This window comes from Melospiza georgiana, chromosome 8 (genome assembly GCF_028018845.1).
Source record: "Melospiza georgiana isolate bMelGeo1 chromosome 8, bMelGeo1.pri, whole genome shotgun sequence".
NCBI lineage: Eukaryota > Metazoa > Chordata > Aves > Passeriformes > Passerellidae > Melospiza > Melospiza georgiana.
Window position 1 is genome coordinate 5664553 of NC_080437.1, and position 19968 is coordinate 5684520.

General features: G+C 47.1%; 1 protein-coding gene across 1 annotated transcript; it reads left to right on the top strand.

The window, feature by feature from the left end:
- The first annotated feature begins 2789 nt into the window (after positions 1-2789).
- On the top strand, positions 2790-19238 carry LOC131086417 (putative neutral ceramidase C). The gene is made up of 20 exons (XM_058029423.1): positions 2790-2916; positions 4277-4365; positions 5326-5475; positions 6536-6712; positions 7033-7160; positions 7557-7634; positions 8109-8229; positions 8814-8939; positions 9230-9316; positions 10717-10821; positions 10969-11050; positions 11366-11481; positions 12808-12902; positions 13735-13774; positions 14585-14680; positions 15192-15287; positions 15858-16007; positions 16755-16814; positions 17712-17800; positions 19049-19238. The coding sequence occupies exons 1-20, from the start codon at positions 2790-2792 to the stop codon at positions 19236-19238; spliced, it is 2202 nt and encodes a 733-aa protein (XP_057885406.1).
- Positions 19239-19968: the final 730 nt, after the last annotated feature.

Consider the following 19968-nt stretch of genomic DNA (forward strand, 5'->3'; position numbering starts at 1 on the left):
TTGGGGATTACAGCCAGCAGATAAGGTATCTGGCAATCTCGTTTCTCCCCAGAGCCAGTCCAAAAAGCACCGGAGCCAAAGGGCAGAGCTGAACGTGACCTTGGGGCGCTGACGCAGCCGTTCCTGCCGTGTTAACCCTTGGATCAGGGATGCACCAGGGAAAGGTGATGGAAACTCTTTTCCCTTCCCTGAGAGGGCAGGCAAATCCCAGAGGTGCTCCCAGATTTTAATTCCCTCTATAATGCTGGAAGGAGAAAGTGCTGGGGCTGGTTGGGTCTTCCCTCCCTGCTGCGCCAGCATCTGAGGGCGTGATGGGTCCCGTCCCCAAAGTGCCAAAAGCCTTTGGATAAAGCTGTTTGAGCAGCTGGAGAATTTATCCAGGCCTAGCTGGGACTTGAAACAGGTAGGGGAAAAAAGCTGGGTTTTAACAGGGAAAGTTTTTGTTAAATAGAAAAAAGTATTTTGCACTTAAAATACAATTGTGTTTCCGAGCTCTTCTAGTAGAGCATGGAAACCCTGAGCCCTGAACTTCCACGAGAGTCAGGAATCACATCCAGCCACCATTCCACAGGCTGGACCAAGCTGAAGAAAAATCATCCCCTTCCCAAATTCCTCAAGCAGCACTGCAGTCCTGGAAAGGTTATTTTGGGAGAGGGAGATGCTGTCTGCAGCCTAACACAAACACACCAGGGGAAAACCTTCCATCACCTCCTTGTGGGATCCCAATTATTGATTGGTTTCTCCTTATCTTGTGCCACTCTTGACTCACCACGGGGTTATTCAGTGAGAATTTTCCACCTGGACTTTCCAGCCTGGAGCTGGGAGCTGCTGGGGCAGGCAGGGGAACTCAGGTAAGGAGATTCCCTGGGATCCCATGGGGTTGGGATTTGCACCTTGCAGTGGTTTCGGGGCACTTTGATCAGTGGGGTGGTGAGCAGTGTGGGTGTGTGTGGTGCTGAGGGGTTCAGGCTGTGCTGGGATAGCTCTGGACAGCTCAGGGGACAAGGAGGGCAGGAAGGAAACCTGTGGCTTGAGATTTGTTGTCACTGAAATATTTGCTCTGTGAAATTCAGCCCTGGCCACAGGTGCTGTGGCAGAAGGAGCTGATAAGAGAGGTGACCTGGAGGGAGTCTGAGTGACCCCTTGGCTCTCTGCTGGTGTCATTTCTCATCACTGCAGCCCTCTCAGGAGCAGCAGTGCTCATTCCAGCAGTTATTTCCTGCAGGTTCATTGTTCCCAGGGCACTTTCCCTGTGAGGAACAGCCTGCAGGCAGGAGCTTCACCAGAGCTGGCAAAGGTTCCAGCCAGGAAAATCAGATTCTCTGCTTCATTCTTCCCTCTCTTATCACAGAATAATCAGACTGGTGTGGCTGGGAGGGACCTTGAGGCTGAGATTCCTAAATTGATGTTTGTTATGGTGACAGTATCATGCTGAGCCTCAGCATCTCCTACAGCCACTCAGAGAGCACAGGACCTGGTGGAATACTGTGGGGTTTGTTCCCAGATCTCTCCAGCAGGGTGAGCAAAGTGTCTTGGGAGACACAGGGCTGGGAATTTGTCCTGCCAGGCCTGGTGTCAGGGAGTGATTGCTGCCAGCAGGAGACACATTTTTGTCATAAATTGAAATATAAATCTCCAATTCCCATCCTTGTCTATGCTGCTGCTGTCTCTGATGCTGAACTGGGGGACACAAACTGTCACCGTGATATTTTATGAACAATCCCTTTGCCAGGATTTTTTTTCCTGAGAAGCTGAAAAACCTCAGAAAAGAAATGCAAACAATAATTATCTGATTGTTTGGAATGTGGTTTGGAGGTTGCTCACCGACAGGTGCATCTTTGATTGGTTCCATGTGAATTGTTTTTAATTAATGACCAATCCCAGTCCAGCTGTGTCGGGCTCTGGTCAGTCACAAGTTTTTATTATTCATTCTTTTCTAGCCTTCTGTCTGGATACTTTCTCTTTCTTTAGTATAGTTTCAGAATATAATGTAATGTAATAATATAGTAATGTAATATAATAATACAGTGATGTAATATAATAATATAGTGATGTAAGATAGTAATATAATATAGTGATGTATTATAGTAATAGAGTAATATAATGTAGTATTATAATGTAATATAATGTAAGGTAATATAATATAGTATAATATAATATAATAATGTAATATAGTAATATTACTATATTACTGTATATATAGTATATATACTGTCTATATAATATAGTGATGTAATATAGTAACATAGTAATATAATATAATGTAGCAATATAATGTAGTAATATAATGTAATAATATAATATAATATAAAACTATAATAATGTAATACAGTAATATAGTAATATTACTGTATTACTGTATATATAGTATATATATACTGTATATATAATATAGTGATGTAATATAGTAACATAGTAATATAATATAATGTAGTAATATAATATAATATAATGTAATATAATATAATGTAATATAATATAATGTAATATAATATAATATAATATAATATAATATAATATAATATAATATAATATAATATAATATAATATAATATAATATAATATAATATAATATAATATAATATAATATAATATAATATAATATAATATAATGTAATATAAATCAACCTTCTGAGAACTTGGAGCCAAATTCTCTCCCCTCCTCCTGGGGACCCTCGCACCACCGCGACAACAAACAGCTCTGTGAGGGTGGATGTGAGTTCTGCCTGGGATGTGCCCCTCACTGGGATGTCCCACGGGCTCCCTTCTGCTCCCACAGCGGCCCCACCATGGCTGGGAAGAGGTCCCGGTGCTCCTTCTCCAAGCTGGAGCTGATCCTGATCGTGTGCCTGGTGCTGATGATCTCCCTCACCGTGGTGCTGCTGGTCCTGCACTTCCTCACCAGAAACACCAATGGCAAGTGCAGCCACCCCAGCCCTGTGCTCCAGGGGTGCCCAGGGCAGGATTTCAGTGAGGGGGGACAGGTGGAGGTCTCCAGGTCACTGCTGAGCTGTCACCACCGCCGAGCTCGTGCTCCTTCCAGCAGCGCTCCGGGCATGGATGCACAGCCCCGGGGTGGGCTGGGGTTGTTTGCAGGGATCCGTCCCTTCCTTCCATCCTCCCTTCCCTCTCTGGGCCTGCTAGAGCCCCTCACTCCCAGGATTTGACCAGCCCCATCACAGCCCCCTGATTCCTCCAAGCCCATCCCCAGGCACAGGGAATGAAGGTGTCAGGAGCTGGACTCAACATCCCACCACTGGGACCTTCCAGCTTCCAGATTTTGGTCTCAAATTGGATATAATTCACATTTGGAACTCAAAACTTCATGGTTTTAGGCTATAACATGTCAGAGTTTTGCACAAGTGATTCTCCTCTGTGTCAGAGCTCTTGGAGGAGGAGGAAGGATATTTCTAAAGGGGTGTCTCATTTGGCTGGTGCCATTTTAAATGACAGAAGTGGCATCAGCCTGTGGCCAGTGTGTTTCCCTTCTCCTGTGTTTCAAGTGAAAGGCCAGGCTGGGAAGAAGGAGCATCCCCTGATCCCAAAGCAGCTGCCTGGGCAGGGCTGTGGGAACAGGGCAAGCACACAGAAATATTTCATGTTTTCCCACAGTGTTATCTCAGCCTGCAGTGATTTGTGGCTCTGGGATTTCCTGCCATGCAGATAGCTTTTCTGATTGATTATGATTTGATAGCCGTCCATGGCTTTTCTTCCATGGGTTTGCCCATCCTGGAAGGATTCCTGCACCTTCCTGGTGGTTGGGGTGAGATGTGATCTCCTCTGGGAGAAATTTTCCTCACCATTTGCCTGGAAATCACTGCTCAGAACTGCTTTTCCCAGCTCTGAGCTTCAGCTGGCTCTGCTGTGGTTTTCTGGGGGGAAGACCAGGGCACCAGCACTGGACACAGGATGTGTTGGATGTCTCTCTCCTCTAGTCCTTTCCCAACAGCTCCTGACACACCATCCCTTTTTCTTACCACAGCTGAGCTGAATTGGCTGTGTCAAACAGCACCTGGACCTGGTTCCTGTGTGGTACTGGTGGGCTGGGAGGGTTTAACTGGGAGTGCTGGGCTGGTTCTGTGCATCCCCTCCCATCAGACACAGCCCAGGGACCCTCTGCAGAGATCCCTGGGTGGTTCCTCATGCCTGCATTGCCTTCATAGCCTCTGCACATTGAGAGATCCCCTCAGAGCACTCAGCCAGAGCCCTTTGGCCTCCTCTGTGCCCAGTTGTGCTGCTGGTGTGTTCCCTGATCTGCCATTTGATGTTCTCACAGATTGCATCGACAACATAGCGGAGGAGGCAAAGTACTTGGTGGGTGTTGGCAGAGCTGATTGCACGGGGCCTGTGGCACAGGTGCCTCTGGTGAGTTGGGGGAATTCCTCATGGGGTTGCTGAAATACTGATTTTTTTCATCTTTTGGGAGTATTTTTTGGGCAGGATTTCCTGTTTAGAGCCTCTGCCTTGCCAAATGTGCGTTGCCTTCAAACAGAAATTGAGATTTCCTTGAGGAATGTGGGCTGGTGGGAAGTTGGGAGGAGATGGGCTTTGAGGCCCCTTCCAAGCCCAACTATTCCATGGAATGCAGGGCAAGCTTGGAGTTGTTGAATGACCCCACGGAAAAAGCAGAGGAATAAATGGCTCAATATTTATGATGGAGCTCTGTCAGAACTCAGGACATCCCTCTGGCTGTCCTGGATGGCTCCAGCCCCTGCCAGGGGGCTCAGAGACCCTGGCACAGAGCCCAAGACACCTGTGCCTTTGATTATGACCCATGGAAAAAATTACCAACCTTATATGAAGAATTACAAGTCAGGAGAGTTTAAGTAGAATAATAGTTAGTTTGTCACGGGGTGAAAAATAGATTTTTGGGGTTTTTAGAATGGGAGCTCGGGGTCTCAAGATAGAGGAATTTGGGTGTGCCCTGTCCTTATTTTTTCTTCTTCTTGGCCTCCATCTTCTGGGTGATGTTGCCACTTTTGGATTGGTTTAGAGTAGAAGCCCACTGTCTAACATTGGTGATGGGTATTGGGAAGTTATAGTAAATAATGCACATGTAGTTTTTAGTATAAAAGACAACATCTCCTCTGAGAGCAGTCAGAGTGCCTCTGTGTGACCTGCTGAACAGACCTCAGCAGGCCAGAGACAGAATTTTATAGACAAGAAACAGTAAACAAAAAATGAGAAAAGAGGAAACCTGATGAGGAAAATGAGAACAGAGGAATCCCGACTCCTCCTTCGGCCGCCGGGCTGGGAGAAGAGACGCGTACGTGTCTCAGAGTCCCTGTGACCAACAGGAATGCCCAGCGAGCTCCTCTCTTGCAGATGGGCTACGCCAACCCCGAGCAGGTGGGCGGGGGGCTCCTGTCCCGCCTCTACAGCCGAGCCTTCATCGTGGCAGAGCCCCAGGGCTCGCGACGCGTCGTCTTCGTCAGCGCCGACATCGGCATGGTGTCCCAGAGAGTCCGGCTGGAGGTACCGGGGGCTGCAAGGGAGGGCTGGGGGCAATCTTTGGGATCTCTTGGGATGGTGTCTCTGCTGGAGAAAAGCTCGGTAAATGAGGCTGGGCTTTGCTCGCTCTTCTGCTGGCGGGAGGATTACCAGGAGGTCATTGGAACCACAACTAAATTATCGTGGTGCCTCTAATGCAGCAGAAGGACGGGAATCAGAAAAATAGAAACTTCCACAGACAGTGAAGGGTTTGATCTGCAGCCTTGGGAGAAGTTTGGATTGATGGAAAAATAAAACACACAGGTATTAAGCAGAAAAACCATAAACTTGTGTTTCCATAGTTGTAAGTAAGAATATGCCTTAAGTAAGTGAAAAACTGCACTGATAAGATGGTGGAGGGTTTATAATGTAGAAAACTGCACTGATAAGATGGTGAAGGGTTTATAATGTAGAAAACTGCATTGATAAGATGGTGAAGGGTTTATAATGTAGGGGTGTGGTTGTATAGAGTGAGCTGAGAGTTTAGAAGTTATAATAGAAGCATATAAGTGTGGCAGAAGGCCATTGGGCAAAAGTGAAGTAAAGGTGGTAGGTTAGAAAAGCAAAATAAACCTTGTGGCATCTATCCATTGGGTTAGAAATTTTTATGTTGCCTTGTAATGAAGAGACTTCTGACTACTTTGAGCTATGGCCAAGTGCTTGCTCCTCTAAAATCTCACAGCCTCTGAGACTGATGTTTATCTGAGCAATAAATGGCTCTTAGCCCAAAAATAGTCCCATCCCTTCATTACAAAGCAGTGACAAGGATAGGGAGGTGCTGGAGGACTGTGGATCCTCCTGGGATGATCTGGGATGCGTTCTGGGTTGGATATAAAGATCTTGTACCACATATTCCTATTTTGAGCCTCCTGCCAAGCCAACAGCTACAAGCTCGTTGTTGTGCCAGGCAGAAGCAGAAGGGTGAGGGGATGGATGGCTGGATGGATGGATGGATGGATGGATGGATGGATGGATGGATGGATGGATGGATGGAGGTGTTTTTGAGCACAAGGAGGGGTTTTTAGGAGCACTTTCTCCCGCCCAGGTGCTGAAGCAGCTGCGCAGCAAGTACGGCGAGCTGTACCGGCAGGACAACGTCATCCTCAGCGGCACCCACACCCACTCGGGGCCCGGGGGGTACTTCCAGTACACCCTGTTCTGGATCACCAGCAGGGGCCTCGTCCAGCCAACCCTCAAGTCCATCGTGAATGGCATTGTGAAGGTCAGTGTCACTCATTTCAGGGTGTTGGTGCCCAGCGCAGCTCTGGCTGGGGTGTTTGGGGTGGCACAGCCTGCTTTGAGGTGGGCTTGCTTGTTTGTATCCTCAAAAAGCAGGAGCTTTGCACCCAACCCTTTCTTCAGAGACAGCTGTTGGTAGTTTAAAAATGTTGTTGTAATTTTTGAGAATTTTACATGAGTTTAGGAAAAAATCCCAAGCAAGCACCCTCAGATTCCAAGAAAGGGATGGACAGGGAGGGAAAGAAAGAGATTTTCTAGATAACCTCCCACAGACTGACAGTGCCTGTCTTGCTTGCTTTGCAGAGCATAGATATTGCCCATGAGAACATGAAGAAAGGAAGGCTCTTCATAAACAGAGGCACAGTAGAAAACAGCCAGATCAACCGCAGCCCCTTCTCCTACCTCGCCAACCCGCAGTCCGAGCGGAACAGGTAAAACCTCCCTGGGCAGGAGAAAAGAAATTAACTGCTTGAAAAGAGCTTGAAAGCTGTAGCTGCCCTCTCCAAGCATGAGGAGTTGGTCAAGGATGTGACCTTGTGCTTTATTTAACAAACAAAGAGTCAGAGGGCATTGAAGTGCCATCCTTGGTGCACGAATTTGCGTTCTCTCCATTCCCTGGAGGAGCAGTGCCTGGGGACAGTGACAGCCACAGCTGTCCCCTCATCTTCCCACCTGGGTCCAGGCGCTTCTCCAAGGCCTTGCTGTGTGCTGGTGGTACCTGGAATGACCTTTTCACATCCTTGCTCAGCCTAGAGGGGATTTAACCTGCAGAGCATCAGAGCACGGCCCTGACTCTGATGGGATTTCCCTGCTCTGTTCCCATCCAGGTATTCCTCCAACACGGATAAAGAAATGGTGCTGCTGAAGATGGTGGATGTGGAAGGGCATGAGCTGGGCCTCATCAGGTACTGACCAGCAGAGCAGCAGGTTTTTCTCCACACCCTCATTATTTTTTGTAGGAATTAAGGTGTTCTGTTTCCCTCCCCCCTTTTTTACATCACTGACTCCTCCTGGTTCCTTTGAATATAAAAATCTCTGCAAAATAGAGTTTATGGGTTACTGCAAGAGTCAGTTCGGGTCTGAAGGAGCTCTTGGTGGCCCTGATAATGACAATGACAAATTCTTGTGGTCTCAAGGTGTGGATTGTTACAGTCCCCCTGGTTAGGAAGGGACAGGATGGGAATATTCCACTCTTGTTAATCCATCCCTAAGCACTACGAGTCTCTGTGTGTATTCTCCCAAAGAAAATTCCCACAAATTTGGAATAGGAAAATTCAATAGGATTGAAATTCAATAGGTCAATTGCTGCTGCATAGAGTGAACAGAGCATTTTCACTTTTGTAACTTCACTTTAATTTCACTTTTGACCTCCTCCTCAGCTGGTTTGCAGTGCACCCGGTGAGCATGAACAACTCCAACCACCTGGTGAACAGTGACAACGTGGGCTATGCCTCCTACCTGTTTGAGCAGGAGAAGAACAAGGGAATGCTCCCTGGAGAGGTGGGAGCACCCAAAGGAATGGGGGAAACAGGGCTGGGACAGGGAGGGGTCAGGTGGGACAGCAGGGACACACAGGAACATAGGGACTGTGGTGAATGCTTTATTTCCTTTTTCAGAAGGGAAATTGGAAAGCGTGTTCTTGACTTTCCAAACTATAATCAGTGGTAGTAATTCAGACTGGAGGAATAACTCAGATTTATTTTGATTAAAATCTGGGGAGGTTTTGGTTGCCCCAGTCCTGGAAATGTTCAAGCCTTGAAGTGCCCCTGCAGTCAGCTCCAATAGTTCTCACCCCATAAATCAGTCGTGATGAGTGCCTGGAAGGGAAAAAAATCCTGTACCGGGTGCTCCAATGACCCATAAACATCTGATCAGCAACATGAGAAGCTGGGGAAGAGCTGAGGTGGAAGAGGGAGAGGAGGAAACACTGCACACCAAGGAGGTGTGAAGCTTCCCCTGAAATGGCACCGTGCGCATCCAGTCCTCCCCTGCTCCTCCTGGGATGTGCCTGAACCCCCAGTCCAGAGCTCCCAGTGACTCAGGGAATAATCAAGAGTCCTGCTTGGTTCCTCTGTCCTTGGCAGGGCCCTTTTGTGGCCGCCTTCGCCTCGTCCAACCTGGGAGACGTGTCGCCCAACACGCGGGGCCCCTTCTGCGCCAACACGGGCGAGTCGTGTGACAACCCCCAGAGCACCTGTCCCATCGGAGGGGTGAGTGTCTCCCACCTGCCCCACCCTCTGCTTCACCACTGGCCACGGGGAGGGCACTAAAAAGTAAAAAAAACCCCTTTTTTGGGCCATCCTGGGTGCCATTCCAGGAATTTACCGCGCTTTGTCCCTCGCGCACCCGATTTTCCGGTTGTTCACCCCAAATTTAACCTGAGTGTAGCAACCCCGTGGCTAATTTTGATGTGGCCTGCAAGAAGCCCTCAGTTCCCACAGCCTGGCAGTGCCAGAGGCTCTCTCCAAAATCACTGATCACCACACAAATTTCCCAACAGGCATCCATGTGCATGGCCAAGGGGCCTGGGAAGGATATGTTTGAGAGCACCAGGATTATAGGGCAAAACATCTACTTGAAAGCAAAGGTAAGGGATGTTCTGCTTTCTGAGTGTGTGTGAGTGCTGCTATGACAGGAATTCATGCTCATTTGAGCAGCTTGATGCATCTCTTCCCTCTGGATATTCCATATTCTATCTCCTACATTCCATATTCTATCTTCTATCTCCTACATTTTTTATTCTATCTGTCTTGTACCTGCTTTGGTGAATGTTTGTAGATTCAAATCACTCTAAAGTTCCTTGGTTTTGTTTTTATTGGGTAAATGAGCTCTGCAACCAACTGGTGATGCCTCTGCCTGCTGTGGAATCAAGAGGACTTCCGAGCCTGGAATTTGTTAGGACAGTGTAGGAAAACTTAATGGTAGGGAAAAATTTCCTCAGGTAGAACACTTCTGAGGAAATTTAGAATTAAAAAACATATTTTAGAATTAAGACTTAAAAATTTAGAATTTAGATGTAAAACCATAATTTAACATGAATTTAGACTTAAAGCACATACTTTTATTTAGCTACATCCTTGCAGGTGTTGTCATTTGAAAATGCTGGTTTGGGGTTTTGATCTCAGCATTCCTCACTGGGATATGATGAGGATGTCCCCTCTCATCCTCTCCCCCTCCCTCCCAATAATCTCAAAGGCATCATGATGGGAAAAACTCTCCTGGGAGAGCTCAGAGACACCACCACAAAGCACTTGTGGGCCAGCTGTCAGGAGTGCAGTAAATACCAGCAGCACTTCGAGGCAGTGAGTAGAGCAAAACTTCTTTCTCACAAAAAAGATTTTTTTCTGCTTGGTCTGAGATGTGAGAAATGCAACCAGGGGAAGGGAGTTGCCATCCTGCTGCAATAGGGGCATATTTGAGCTGTAAAAGAGAAGTGTCCTCCCTCCCTGAGACAGGAGAGCTTGCAGGTGAAAGAAACAAAGGGACTTTGGCAATTAGAGATTTGCATTAATATAGAATTTGCAGGCAACGAGGGGAGAGAATGACGCATCTGACTCCATCTTATCAGAAGGCTAATAATTACTTTATTGTACTGTATTATTCTCTATTATATTACACTATATTACATTACATCTAAACTGAACCTGCCAAGCACTCAACTCTGCACATAATGCACAGAATCTCGTGGCTGTCACCCCACAGTCCCAACACACACAAGGAAACAAAACCCCATCACTCTGGGTAAACAATCCCCATATTGCATTCTACTTCTGCACAAACACAGGCACAGCAAATGAGATAAGAACTGTTTTTCCTTTCTCTGAGGTTCAGAGACTGTGAATCTCAGAAATATTCTTGGGAAGAACTGTGCCTTGCTTTTCTCTGTGAAGGGAAATGTGGCCACACATTAACATGAGCAAATATCCATATGGCTGTTCCTGACCGCTTGTCCCACAGGGATTTTTTTCCACCTCGTGTGTCCCTTAGGAGCTGTATGAAAAGGCCTCCCAGGAGGTGACAGGACCCCTGAGCTCAGCCCACCAGTGGGTGAACATGAGCAGCGTGTCCGTGGAGCTCAACGCCACACACACAGTGAGAGCAGCAGGAAACCCCCTGTTCCCCCAGCAGCACCTGCCACCAGCAGGGAAAATGGGCTTTGTCCCGTTTTTCCCTGCATCAACACCTGTCACAGTGAGGGAAAATGTCGCTTTTTCCTTTTCTTCTCCCCTCCTGATTTAGGTCCAGACCTGTAAACCAGCCCTGGGGCACAGCTTTGCTGCGGGGACCATTGACGGAGTGGGGGCTTTAAACTTCACCCAAGGTAATTTGGGGCAAATCCCAGTGGGGCATCCCCCAGATGGACTGACAGCCCTGCAGTCACTTCACAGCATCCAAATTGGGAAGGTGGAGGAAACCAAACAAACCTTGCAGGTTTGTCTGTGGCCATTTGGGAAAAGGATATGGCCAAAGGAAGGAGAGCAAGGGGATGGGATGGGGAACAGGGAGAAGAAAGAGCTGGTTTGGGGCTGTCCTGCTCATTTGTCCTCCTTCCCTGGGAGCAGGGAGTGTCTGAGAGCTGCAGGGGCAGCTGAGGAACAGAGTTTAAAACAGAGTTTAAAGGTGTTTCCCCCTCAAGGCTCAGTGGAAGGGGACCCGTTTTGGGATCAGATCCGGGACCAGCTGCTGGGAGAGCCCTCGAACGAAACCAAAGCCTGCCACCAACCCAAGCCCATCCTCTTCAACACAGGAGAGGTAAGGACACACCTGGGGGGGGTGCAGGGATCACTGGGCTGGGGTCAGGGATCCCAATCCCTCAGGGCTTTGTCAGGGAGCTCTGGGATGCCTGCTGAAGAACAAGGATGGAGCACGGGCTGCCTGGGATCTGCTGCTCCCCCGATCCAGCCCATCCCCATGCTCAGGGCACGGCCTGGTGTTTTCTGAGCTCTGCTTTACAACTCTGACTGGAAATTGCTGCCCCTTTTCCCACCTGATGCTCCCTTGGCACTGAGGCAGATGCTGCTGCTGTGCACAGGGATCATGTCCAGGGTTCTTCAGAGCACTTAAACGAGGCCATCAGGGTAAGGAAATTCATTGTTATTCCTTTCACCAGCCTCGTTAAAAGCTTCCCTGCTGTCACTCCGTGTTCCATCAGCTCCTCACCTCAGCTGTCCCCAAAAGAGGCCCCAGCTCCTCCATGCAGGATTGTGTTACTGAGAGTAAATTACACTCTATTCTTTGGGCTTTTGCACATTTTAGGGATGCTCTGGCAGCCCTCCTGCTTCTGATGTGCTTCACAAGCTTTTGTCATTCATGGTTTGCCCCCAGGAAATTGCTCCTCAGGAAAAAAACCCCATTTTTTGACTTACTGGAATGGGATTTTTCATCTTCTCATCAATCCCACTTCTATCCTTTTTCCATGCAGATGAAAGGTTTCTAGGCGCTACCCTGACCTTCTTTACCCTAAACTTGCCCCTCTAGCAACATCTTATTTAGGGTTTTTTGCCTTATCTATAGTATTTACTTGTGCCTTACGTGACTCTTATGGTCAGACATCGCATGAAGGTAAAACACGTTCTCACGTGTTTCACAATAAATTTAGTTTACAAATAAATTTTAGATAAATATATATTATAATATAAAATATATAATATTTTATAATATTTTATAATATATTAATATATAAATAACAAATATGTAATATATATTATATAACTATATATATAATATATAATATATATTATATATTATGTATTGTATATATTTATATATTATATATTGTATATTATTCAATATAATATATATTGCATATATTACATATATTATTAATATATAAATAATGTATACAATAATTTATAATATATAATATAATATAATATATATATTATATATAATAATATATGTAATTATTTCTATATTATATAGATTAGTTTACAAATAAATTAAATTTACAAATTAATTAATTTTAAATAAATAAATAAATTTATCTGCCTGGATGATGACTGTAGGAAGGAAAACACCTCCGATTATTTATTTTCTACTAAACCAGAGTATTTATATGCCCTTTTTCCTCCCCCTCAGATGACCTGGCCCCACCCCTGGCACCCCGACATCGTGGATGTGCAGATTGTTGCCATCGGGTCCCTGGCAATCCTCGCTGTGCCCGGGGAGTTCACGTGGGTATTCCTTGGCTCCTGCTGCATTTACTGCAGCCAGATTTCCCTCCAACCTCCTGCAGCAGTTCTGCCTGCAGGTAGAAAGGGGGGCAGGCTCAGAATTGTCCCCAGACTCACCCTGAGAATGACTGAGATGCACACAGGCATCCTGAATCGTTTTGGTTGCAACAAAATGCAGTTTCAAGGAAACCAAAGGAATTTGTTAACTTTGATTCTGTTTTTGGCACCACAAACGCCCCAAGGATGAATTGTACTGACTGTTGGTGGTGCAGTGATGCAAATTTAAATAGGATCATGATTTATCTCCAATACCTTTATTTCTACCCTGCCCTGGGGTGCCTCCAGCCCCTCCCTGGCTGTGGTGATGGGTGTGAAATATTTTCAGGTGTTTTGGTTGAACTTGAGCACAGAGGCTTTTAAGGGATGTTGGGCAGTGGTGTGGGAATTCCTGGTGGGTGCTGCAAGTCCAGCCAGCAATTCCTGCTTTAGATCCCAACTCCAGGGGGGGTCGGGCTGTGCTGCCAGGGAACAGGGACAGGACAAGGGGAAAGGGCCTCAGGCTGGGCCAGGGGAGGCTCAGCTGGGACAGCAGCAGCAATTTCTGCATGCAAAGGGTGCTCAGGCCTTGGCAGGGGCTGCCCAGGGAGCTTTGCAGTGCCCAGCCCTGCAGGTGTCCCAGGAAGGGCTGGAGGTGGCACTCAGTGCTCTGGGCTGGGCACAAGGCGGGCACTGGGCACAGCTGGGACTCCAGGGGCTGGCAGGGATTTTCCAGCCTCAATAATTCTGGGATTCCATGATTCTGGAGGCTGACTTTGTTCCCTCCATGCCCCAGGACCATGTCTGGACGCAGGCTGCGGGAGGCTGTTCAAACGGTGAGTAGCTGAGGTTCCCCTGAGCTCAGCACATCTGGAATTCTCTTCTCTTCAGCTCCTGCTTCTTCCCTCCTCTCCTCCCAGCTGGGCTCACGGGGCTCGTGTCCCACAGATGTTTCCTTCTCCCATTTTCCTCAGACAGATTTTCCATCTGCTTCCTGACAGGCAGGAGGAATGAATATCCTCCCCAAAACACCAACTGATCGGGTTTCAGTCCATTAAGGCAATTCCTCAGGGATCCAGGCACAACTGATGCCAGCAGGAGCTTGGCTCTGGGATGGAGAGGCTCAGCTCCTTAATCCCTACCAGAATTCTGCAACATGAGAACAACTGGGAAAAGAAAAAAAAACCAAACAAAACAAAAAAACCAAAGGCAAAAGTATTTTTTCCATTTGATTGACACATCCTGGTTGCAGTCTAAATAAAATCCCAATCCCAGATGCTGTCTCCACAATTCACTGGACCTTTCTCATACTTACATCCCTGATTTTTTTTAGGAGTATACAGACATCAACTTCCAAAAAAAAAAAACCCTAGATTTACTGCAATGTGAGGCCATTTGTCCTCTTTTTCTTTGGAGAGTGAATAGGTGACCTTAAAAAAGGAAAATTGCTCTTGTATGTTTGCATTCCTGGGCATCCAGCCCCCTTCCCACCATAACTTTGTATTCTGTCCTATAACAACAACAACAACAACAACAACAACAATAATAATAATAGTATTGATATAAAAATATCAACAATAAAAAACCCCAATATAGTTGTGCATTAAGCACTTGTTTCAAGGTAAGGGTTTTATTTCCTTCCTTAGGAATTTGATTCCCATGGATCACCAGGGATGAACGTTGTGATTGCAGGCCTTTGCAATGTCTACACCCACTACATCGCCACCTATGAGGAATACCAGGTAAATGTTAAAAAATGGGGATTGAATCTGTCTAAGTGAGTTCACCTTTTGGCTCCAGGGGCTAATCATTCATGTGAAATTATGTGTGTTTAGAGTTCTCCTCCTTTGCCACAAAACAGGCAGGGAGAACCAGGAGGGAAGTTTGGAAGAACTGGGGTTGGAAGAATCCCACTCCGAAAAGTTGGAGGGGTGGCAAGTTGTATCACAGGCCTTTAAAAGAGGGTTAAAAGCTGTGCTAATTGCAAGAGCAAAGAAGGTAAAAACTGTGCTCCCTGGAAGAGCAAACAGGGTAAAAACTGGAAGAGCAAACAGGCCCTCCTTGTTTGCAGCAGGTTGGAGAATGAGGAGGAACCTGAAATTGCAGCAGAAATACTTTGGCAAGTTCTTGGGGCTGTCTCCTTATCAGAAAGGGAATAAATAACCCAGTGCTGATCTTGAGCTGGCTGGGATGGGATATGCAAACCACTCAGGGGCCTTCCCAACCCTCCTCTCCCAAATTTGTCCTTTCCAGCTTCAACGATACGAGGCTGCCTCGACTATTTATGGGCCACACACCCTTTCTGCTTACATCCAGCTGTACAGGGGCCTGGCCAAGGCTATTGCTCTGGTAAGCAGCATTTCCTACATGCCACAGGCTGCTGGGGACATCTAAATCTTAAGTCAGTGGTGGTGGCTGTTCCTTACTGAGGCCACTTGCTGTGCTTTCTCTTCTGAATCCGCCTTGAGAAATGGTATGAAAATAATTCCTGTAATGGGGCCCTGACACCACTTGAGAAATCCTGGGGGTTTTGCAGCTCAAAGTGGAGGAAATCAGTACCTCCAACCTTTCAGCACAGCCTGAAGTTGCTGCTTTTCTACCAAAAGGGAAATAAACCTGCTGTGGTTTTGGTGTACCCAGCAGTGCCCATCACCACTGTGACCATGTGAAATGGGCAGGAACAGTGGGCAGGAATATCCTGGGATGTTCTGGGGCTGGGTTTAGGAGCAGCAGGTGTCCTGCAGGGATTATTCCTGCAGGCAGAGCACAGCTGGGTCTGTGCTCCTCTGCTTTGCTTTCACGCTCACTTTATTATTCCTACAATCTGTGCCAGCAGAGGCTGGGAGGCAGAGCTGTGCTTCCTCAGGGAATCCCGGCTGTCCGGGTGGATGTTTAACAAGCACATCTTCCCTCTCCCAGAATGGCACTCAGGAGCTGTCCCCTGGTCCAGAGCCCCCATTTTTCAACGTAACCAGCCTGACCCTGCTGCCTTCTCTGAGCGCCGAGAGCGCGCCGGCCGGCAAAACCTTTGGGGATGTGCTGGAAGAAGTGAGGCCGGAGTATCGAGAGGTGAGAGCTTCAGGGAAGCCCTAAAACCTGCTGGAGAAATTGCCTTTAAGTTCTTGCCCCTCACCCCACAAGCCAGTGAGTTGTGGTGCCCTCAGACCCAACCAGGTTTCGTGTCTCTGGTAGGCAGGGACAGAGCATTTCCATGCCCATGCACTGAATGGGAATAAAATGGGTGGATAAAGGGGGAAATAAAAGCCCCTCACTCAGCACAAAGCAGATTTCCCCTTCTGCTTCAAAACAAAATAGCAGTTGATGAAGTAGGCAAATATTTTACAGGGATTTTTTACAAGCAGCAATCAGGTCACCTTTGATGCCTTTGCCGTGGAATGTAAATGAAATGAAATCAAAGTGTCAGAAATGGTTCTGTTTGCAATGCTCAGTGTTTAGATAAGGTGTTCAGAGCAAGAGTTTCACCTCATTGCTGTCTCCTTACTCCCTGCAGTAAGGCAGGGAGGCATTCTGAAAAATCTCCCTTATTTCCTCCCTTTTCTATGTGCAGTGATGGAGTTCATCCAGCACACAGGACAAGTGGAATATCAAGGCCCAGAGCAGCAGTTCAAAGCACAAATTGCCCACTGCTGCTGCAACAAGTCGAATTATAAATAATTTAAAACAACAGCAACGGCAAACCAAGCACAACAAAACACCACAAAACCAACCCACCCTTAAATACATCAAATGAGCTCTTCAAAGGATGCTCTTAATGTGCTGCTCAGCCTTTAATGCAAATCTCAATTTCACACCCAGGGAGAAGTTGCTGAAGTGACTTTTGTGGGTGCAAACCCCAGGAACTCTGCAGAGAATGCAGTAAGTGTGATGGAATGATGCTGGAACTGGAGTGCTCTGGAGTGCTTGGGATTGATGGAATGATGCTGGAATTGGGGTGTTTGGGATTGATGGAATGATGCTGGAATTGGGGTGTTTAGGATTGATGGAATCATGCTGGAATTGGGGTGTTTGGGATTGATGGAAGGATGCTGGAACTGGGGTGCTTGGGATTGATGGAATGATGCTGGAATTGGGGTGTTTGGGATTGATGGGATTGATGGGATGATGTTGGAGCTGGGGTGTTTGGGATTGATGGAATGGTGCTGGAATTGGGGTGTTTGGGATTGATGGAATGGTGTTGGAATTGGGGTGTTTGGGATTGATGGGATGATGCTGGAACTGGAGTGTTTGGGATTGATGGATATTTGGGTATTTTGATCAAATATCAAATGGATATTTGATTTTTTCTTTGCTGGGAGACCAGGGGAAGACGGAAATGCTGTGCTTTGGGAATTCACACCACCAGCAAGCTCTTGGGGCAACAAAGTGAATTTGGGCTGTTTATGATCTCTTTATATTATTGAAGTTGTATGTGTTAGGCCAGGCTGGTATCCAGGACAAACCTGGCCTCTAATTCCCATCCTACCACCCTGCTGCTTTATTTTAACTAAACAAAGGGAAATTAGAAAAGCACTGAATTCATTCCATCACTCACCTTGCATGGACATTGTGACTGCCTATTTTCTTCCTACAGATAAATTCTTTGCATTGTTTATCAGCTTAAATTTGTGCTTTGGCAGTAAAATATAACAGTAATTCCCACATTTGCCAGTAAAGCATGAGGAAGCAGAGTCCCTGTCCAGTTTAAAGTGCCACAGAAGGTGGGACCTGCCTGTCCCTTCAGTGTCTGTCCTGACTCTGGTGTTTTTGTTCCAGACTGAGCATAACTTCCTGACGGTGGAGAGATACTCCAACATTTCCAGCAGCTGGCGTGTGGTGCTGAACGACGCCTCCTGGGACACCAGGTGGGTGCCCTGAGCAATTTCCCTGTCCCACAGAATCCAGGGGCTCATTCCAGTCTAACCTGAAGGGCTTCATTCCAGAGCTCCCAGCCCCAGGTTAGTCTTGGCCCTGCAGGTGATGCTCTCCAGATGATATCTGGGGGGGTAATTTGGCAAAACTGGTGTTCCCCTTGGCACCAGTCTGGAATGGAATTTGGGAAAGAGAGGAGGAAGGGCAGGAATTACAGAAGGTTTCTGGTCCAGCTTGCTCCTAGCCTATATCCATCCCTCTGACACACTGTGGGGATGAATAAGATGCTAAAGAGAAAACAAGAGAGACTCACAGGGAAAACTGGCCAGATGTGCCGTGCAGCATAAACAGAAAACAATTTTTAAAAGCTTGGAAGAAAGAAAAGTGAAGGCAGGAAGTGTCAGAATTCTGGAGAAATACCCACAAAGCAGCAAGGCTGGTGACACCTTTCAGAGCTGCAGGTGAAGCTTCATTCCAGAGCTCCCAGCCCCAGGTTAGTCTTGGTCCTGGAGGTGATGCTCTCCAGAGGAGGATCAGCTCGTGTTTGAAGGGGTTATTTTGGCAAAACTGGTGTTCCCCTTGGCTCCAGAGTCTGGAATGGAGGCTTGCAAATTTGGGAAAGGAAGAAGGAAGGGCAAAAATTACAGAAGGTTTCTGGTCCAGCTTGCTCCTAGCTATATCCATGAATAAGATGCCAAAGAGAAAACAGGAGAAACTCACAGGGAAAACTGGCCAGATGTGCTGTGCAGCATAAACAGACAACAATTTTTAAAAGCTTGGAAGAAAGAAAAGTGAAAGGTGGAGATGTCAGAATTCTGGAGAAATATCCACAAAGCAGCAAGGCTGGTGACACCTTTCAGAGCTGTGGGTGAATCTTCCTCAGCTTCCCAAGAAGGGCTCCCTCAGAGCCAGCTGAAAAATCCCTCGTGTCCAGATGATGTGTGGGGTTTCGAGGCTGAGCATTCTCTGCAGATTTTGGGGCTTGAACAGAAAGGTTTTTGCACAAGGAGTCTGTAAAAGAAAATGGGCTTTTGATGTGGGAATGGGTGCCAAAAGTCCTGAGCTCAATAATTATAGATTTTGTGATTTAAGTGAATATTCTGCCTCTCAGTTTAGCTCTGCCCCTGCACAGTGAGGACTTTAAGACGCTCCAGGGAAGTTTATTTTATCTCGTGGCACACAGTAAGCTCCAATGAAACCTGGATTTCCTTGCTGACTGCAGCTTTGGGCCTGTTTTGCAGGTTTTACTGGAGCAAAGGCACCCGTGGCCGGAGCAATGTGACCATTGAGTGGCACATCCCGGCTGGCACGGAGGCCGGCGTGTACCGGCTGCGCTACTTCGGGCACTACAAGAAGATGGTCAACTTCCTTCGTGTCATCTCTGTCCCCTTTGAGGGCTCATCCTCAGCATTTCAAATCACAGCTCCATAGGTGGCCCCCTTCCCTAAAGGAATGAGCAGGAGATTTGGTGTCTGGGCTCTCGTGGGTCCTCTCCAACTCCAGGTGATTCCGTGATGCTCTGGGAGGGTTTTTTGGTCATTGCTGCCCCTCGAGTGCTGCTGGTTGTCATTTGATGTGCAAAGATTGACTCCCTGGGAAGTTTTGTCTTTTCCCTACAGCTGAGTCTCCTCAGTCAAGTGGTTTCTGTCCTGGCCAGGCCAGATTCCAGCTGATTCTTATTGTAATGATGATGTAAATTCTTCTTTACTCATTAAACCTGTGTGTATTGATGGTGAACAGGCTCTCCTGGAGGGAATTAGACGGAAATCAGTAAGAACTGTATTCATGAGTTAAAGCTGTGGGTGAGGCTGCCTTGCTGGAGCATCAGGAAGGACCCAAGGCCATCAGGCCACCCAGAGTCACCTACAGGTGGGTCACCAGAAGGGTTTGTGGTCCCTCTCCAACCCACACAAGAGTTAATCCAAGCACAGCTTGGATTGCTACCACTGCAGGGTACAAGGACAGTGCCCAAACCTGTTGGCTGAAAGGGTTTCACCACAAAAAATGGAATTCACCCCAGGAATGTAGAGGATCTTCCCAGGAGGGTTTCAGAGCTGCCTGGACAAAGCCATGACCACCCTGACCCAGTGCTGGTGGCAGGTCCCTCCTGAGCTGCCACCCACCAGCACTGCCATAAGTGGGGACAGCTCCACAGTCCCTA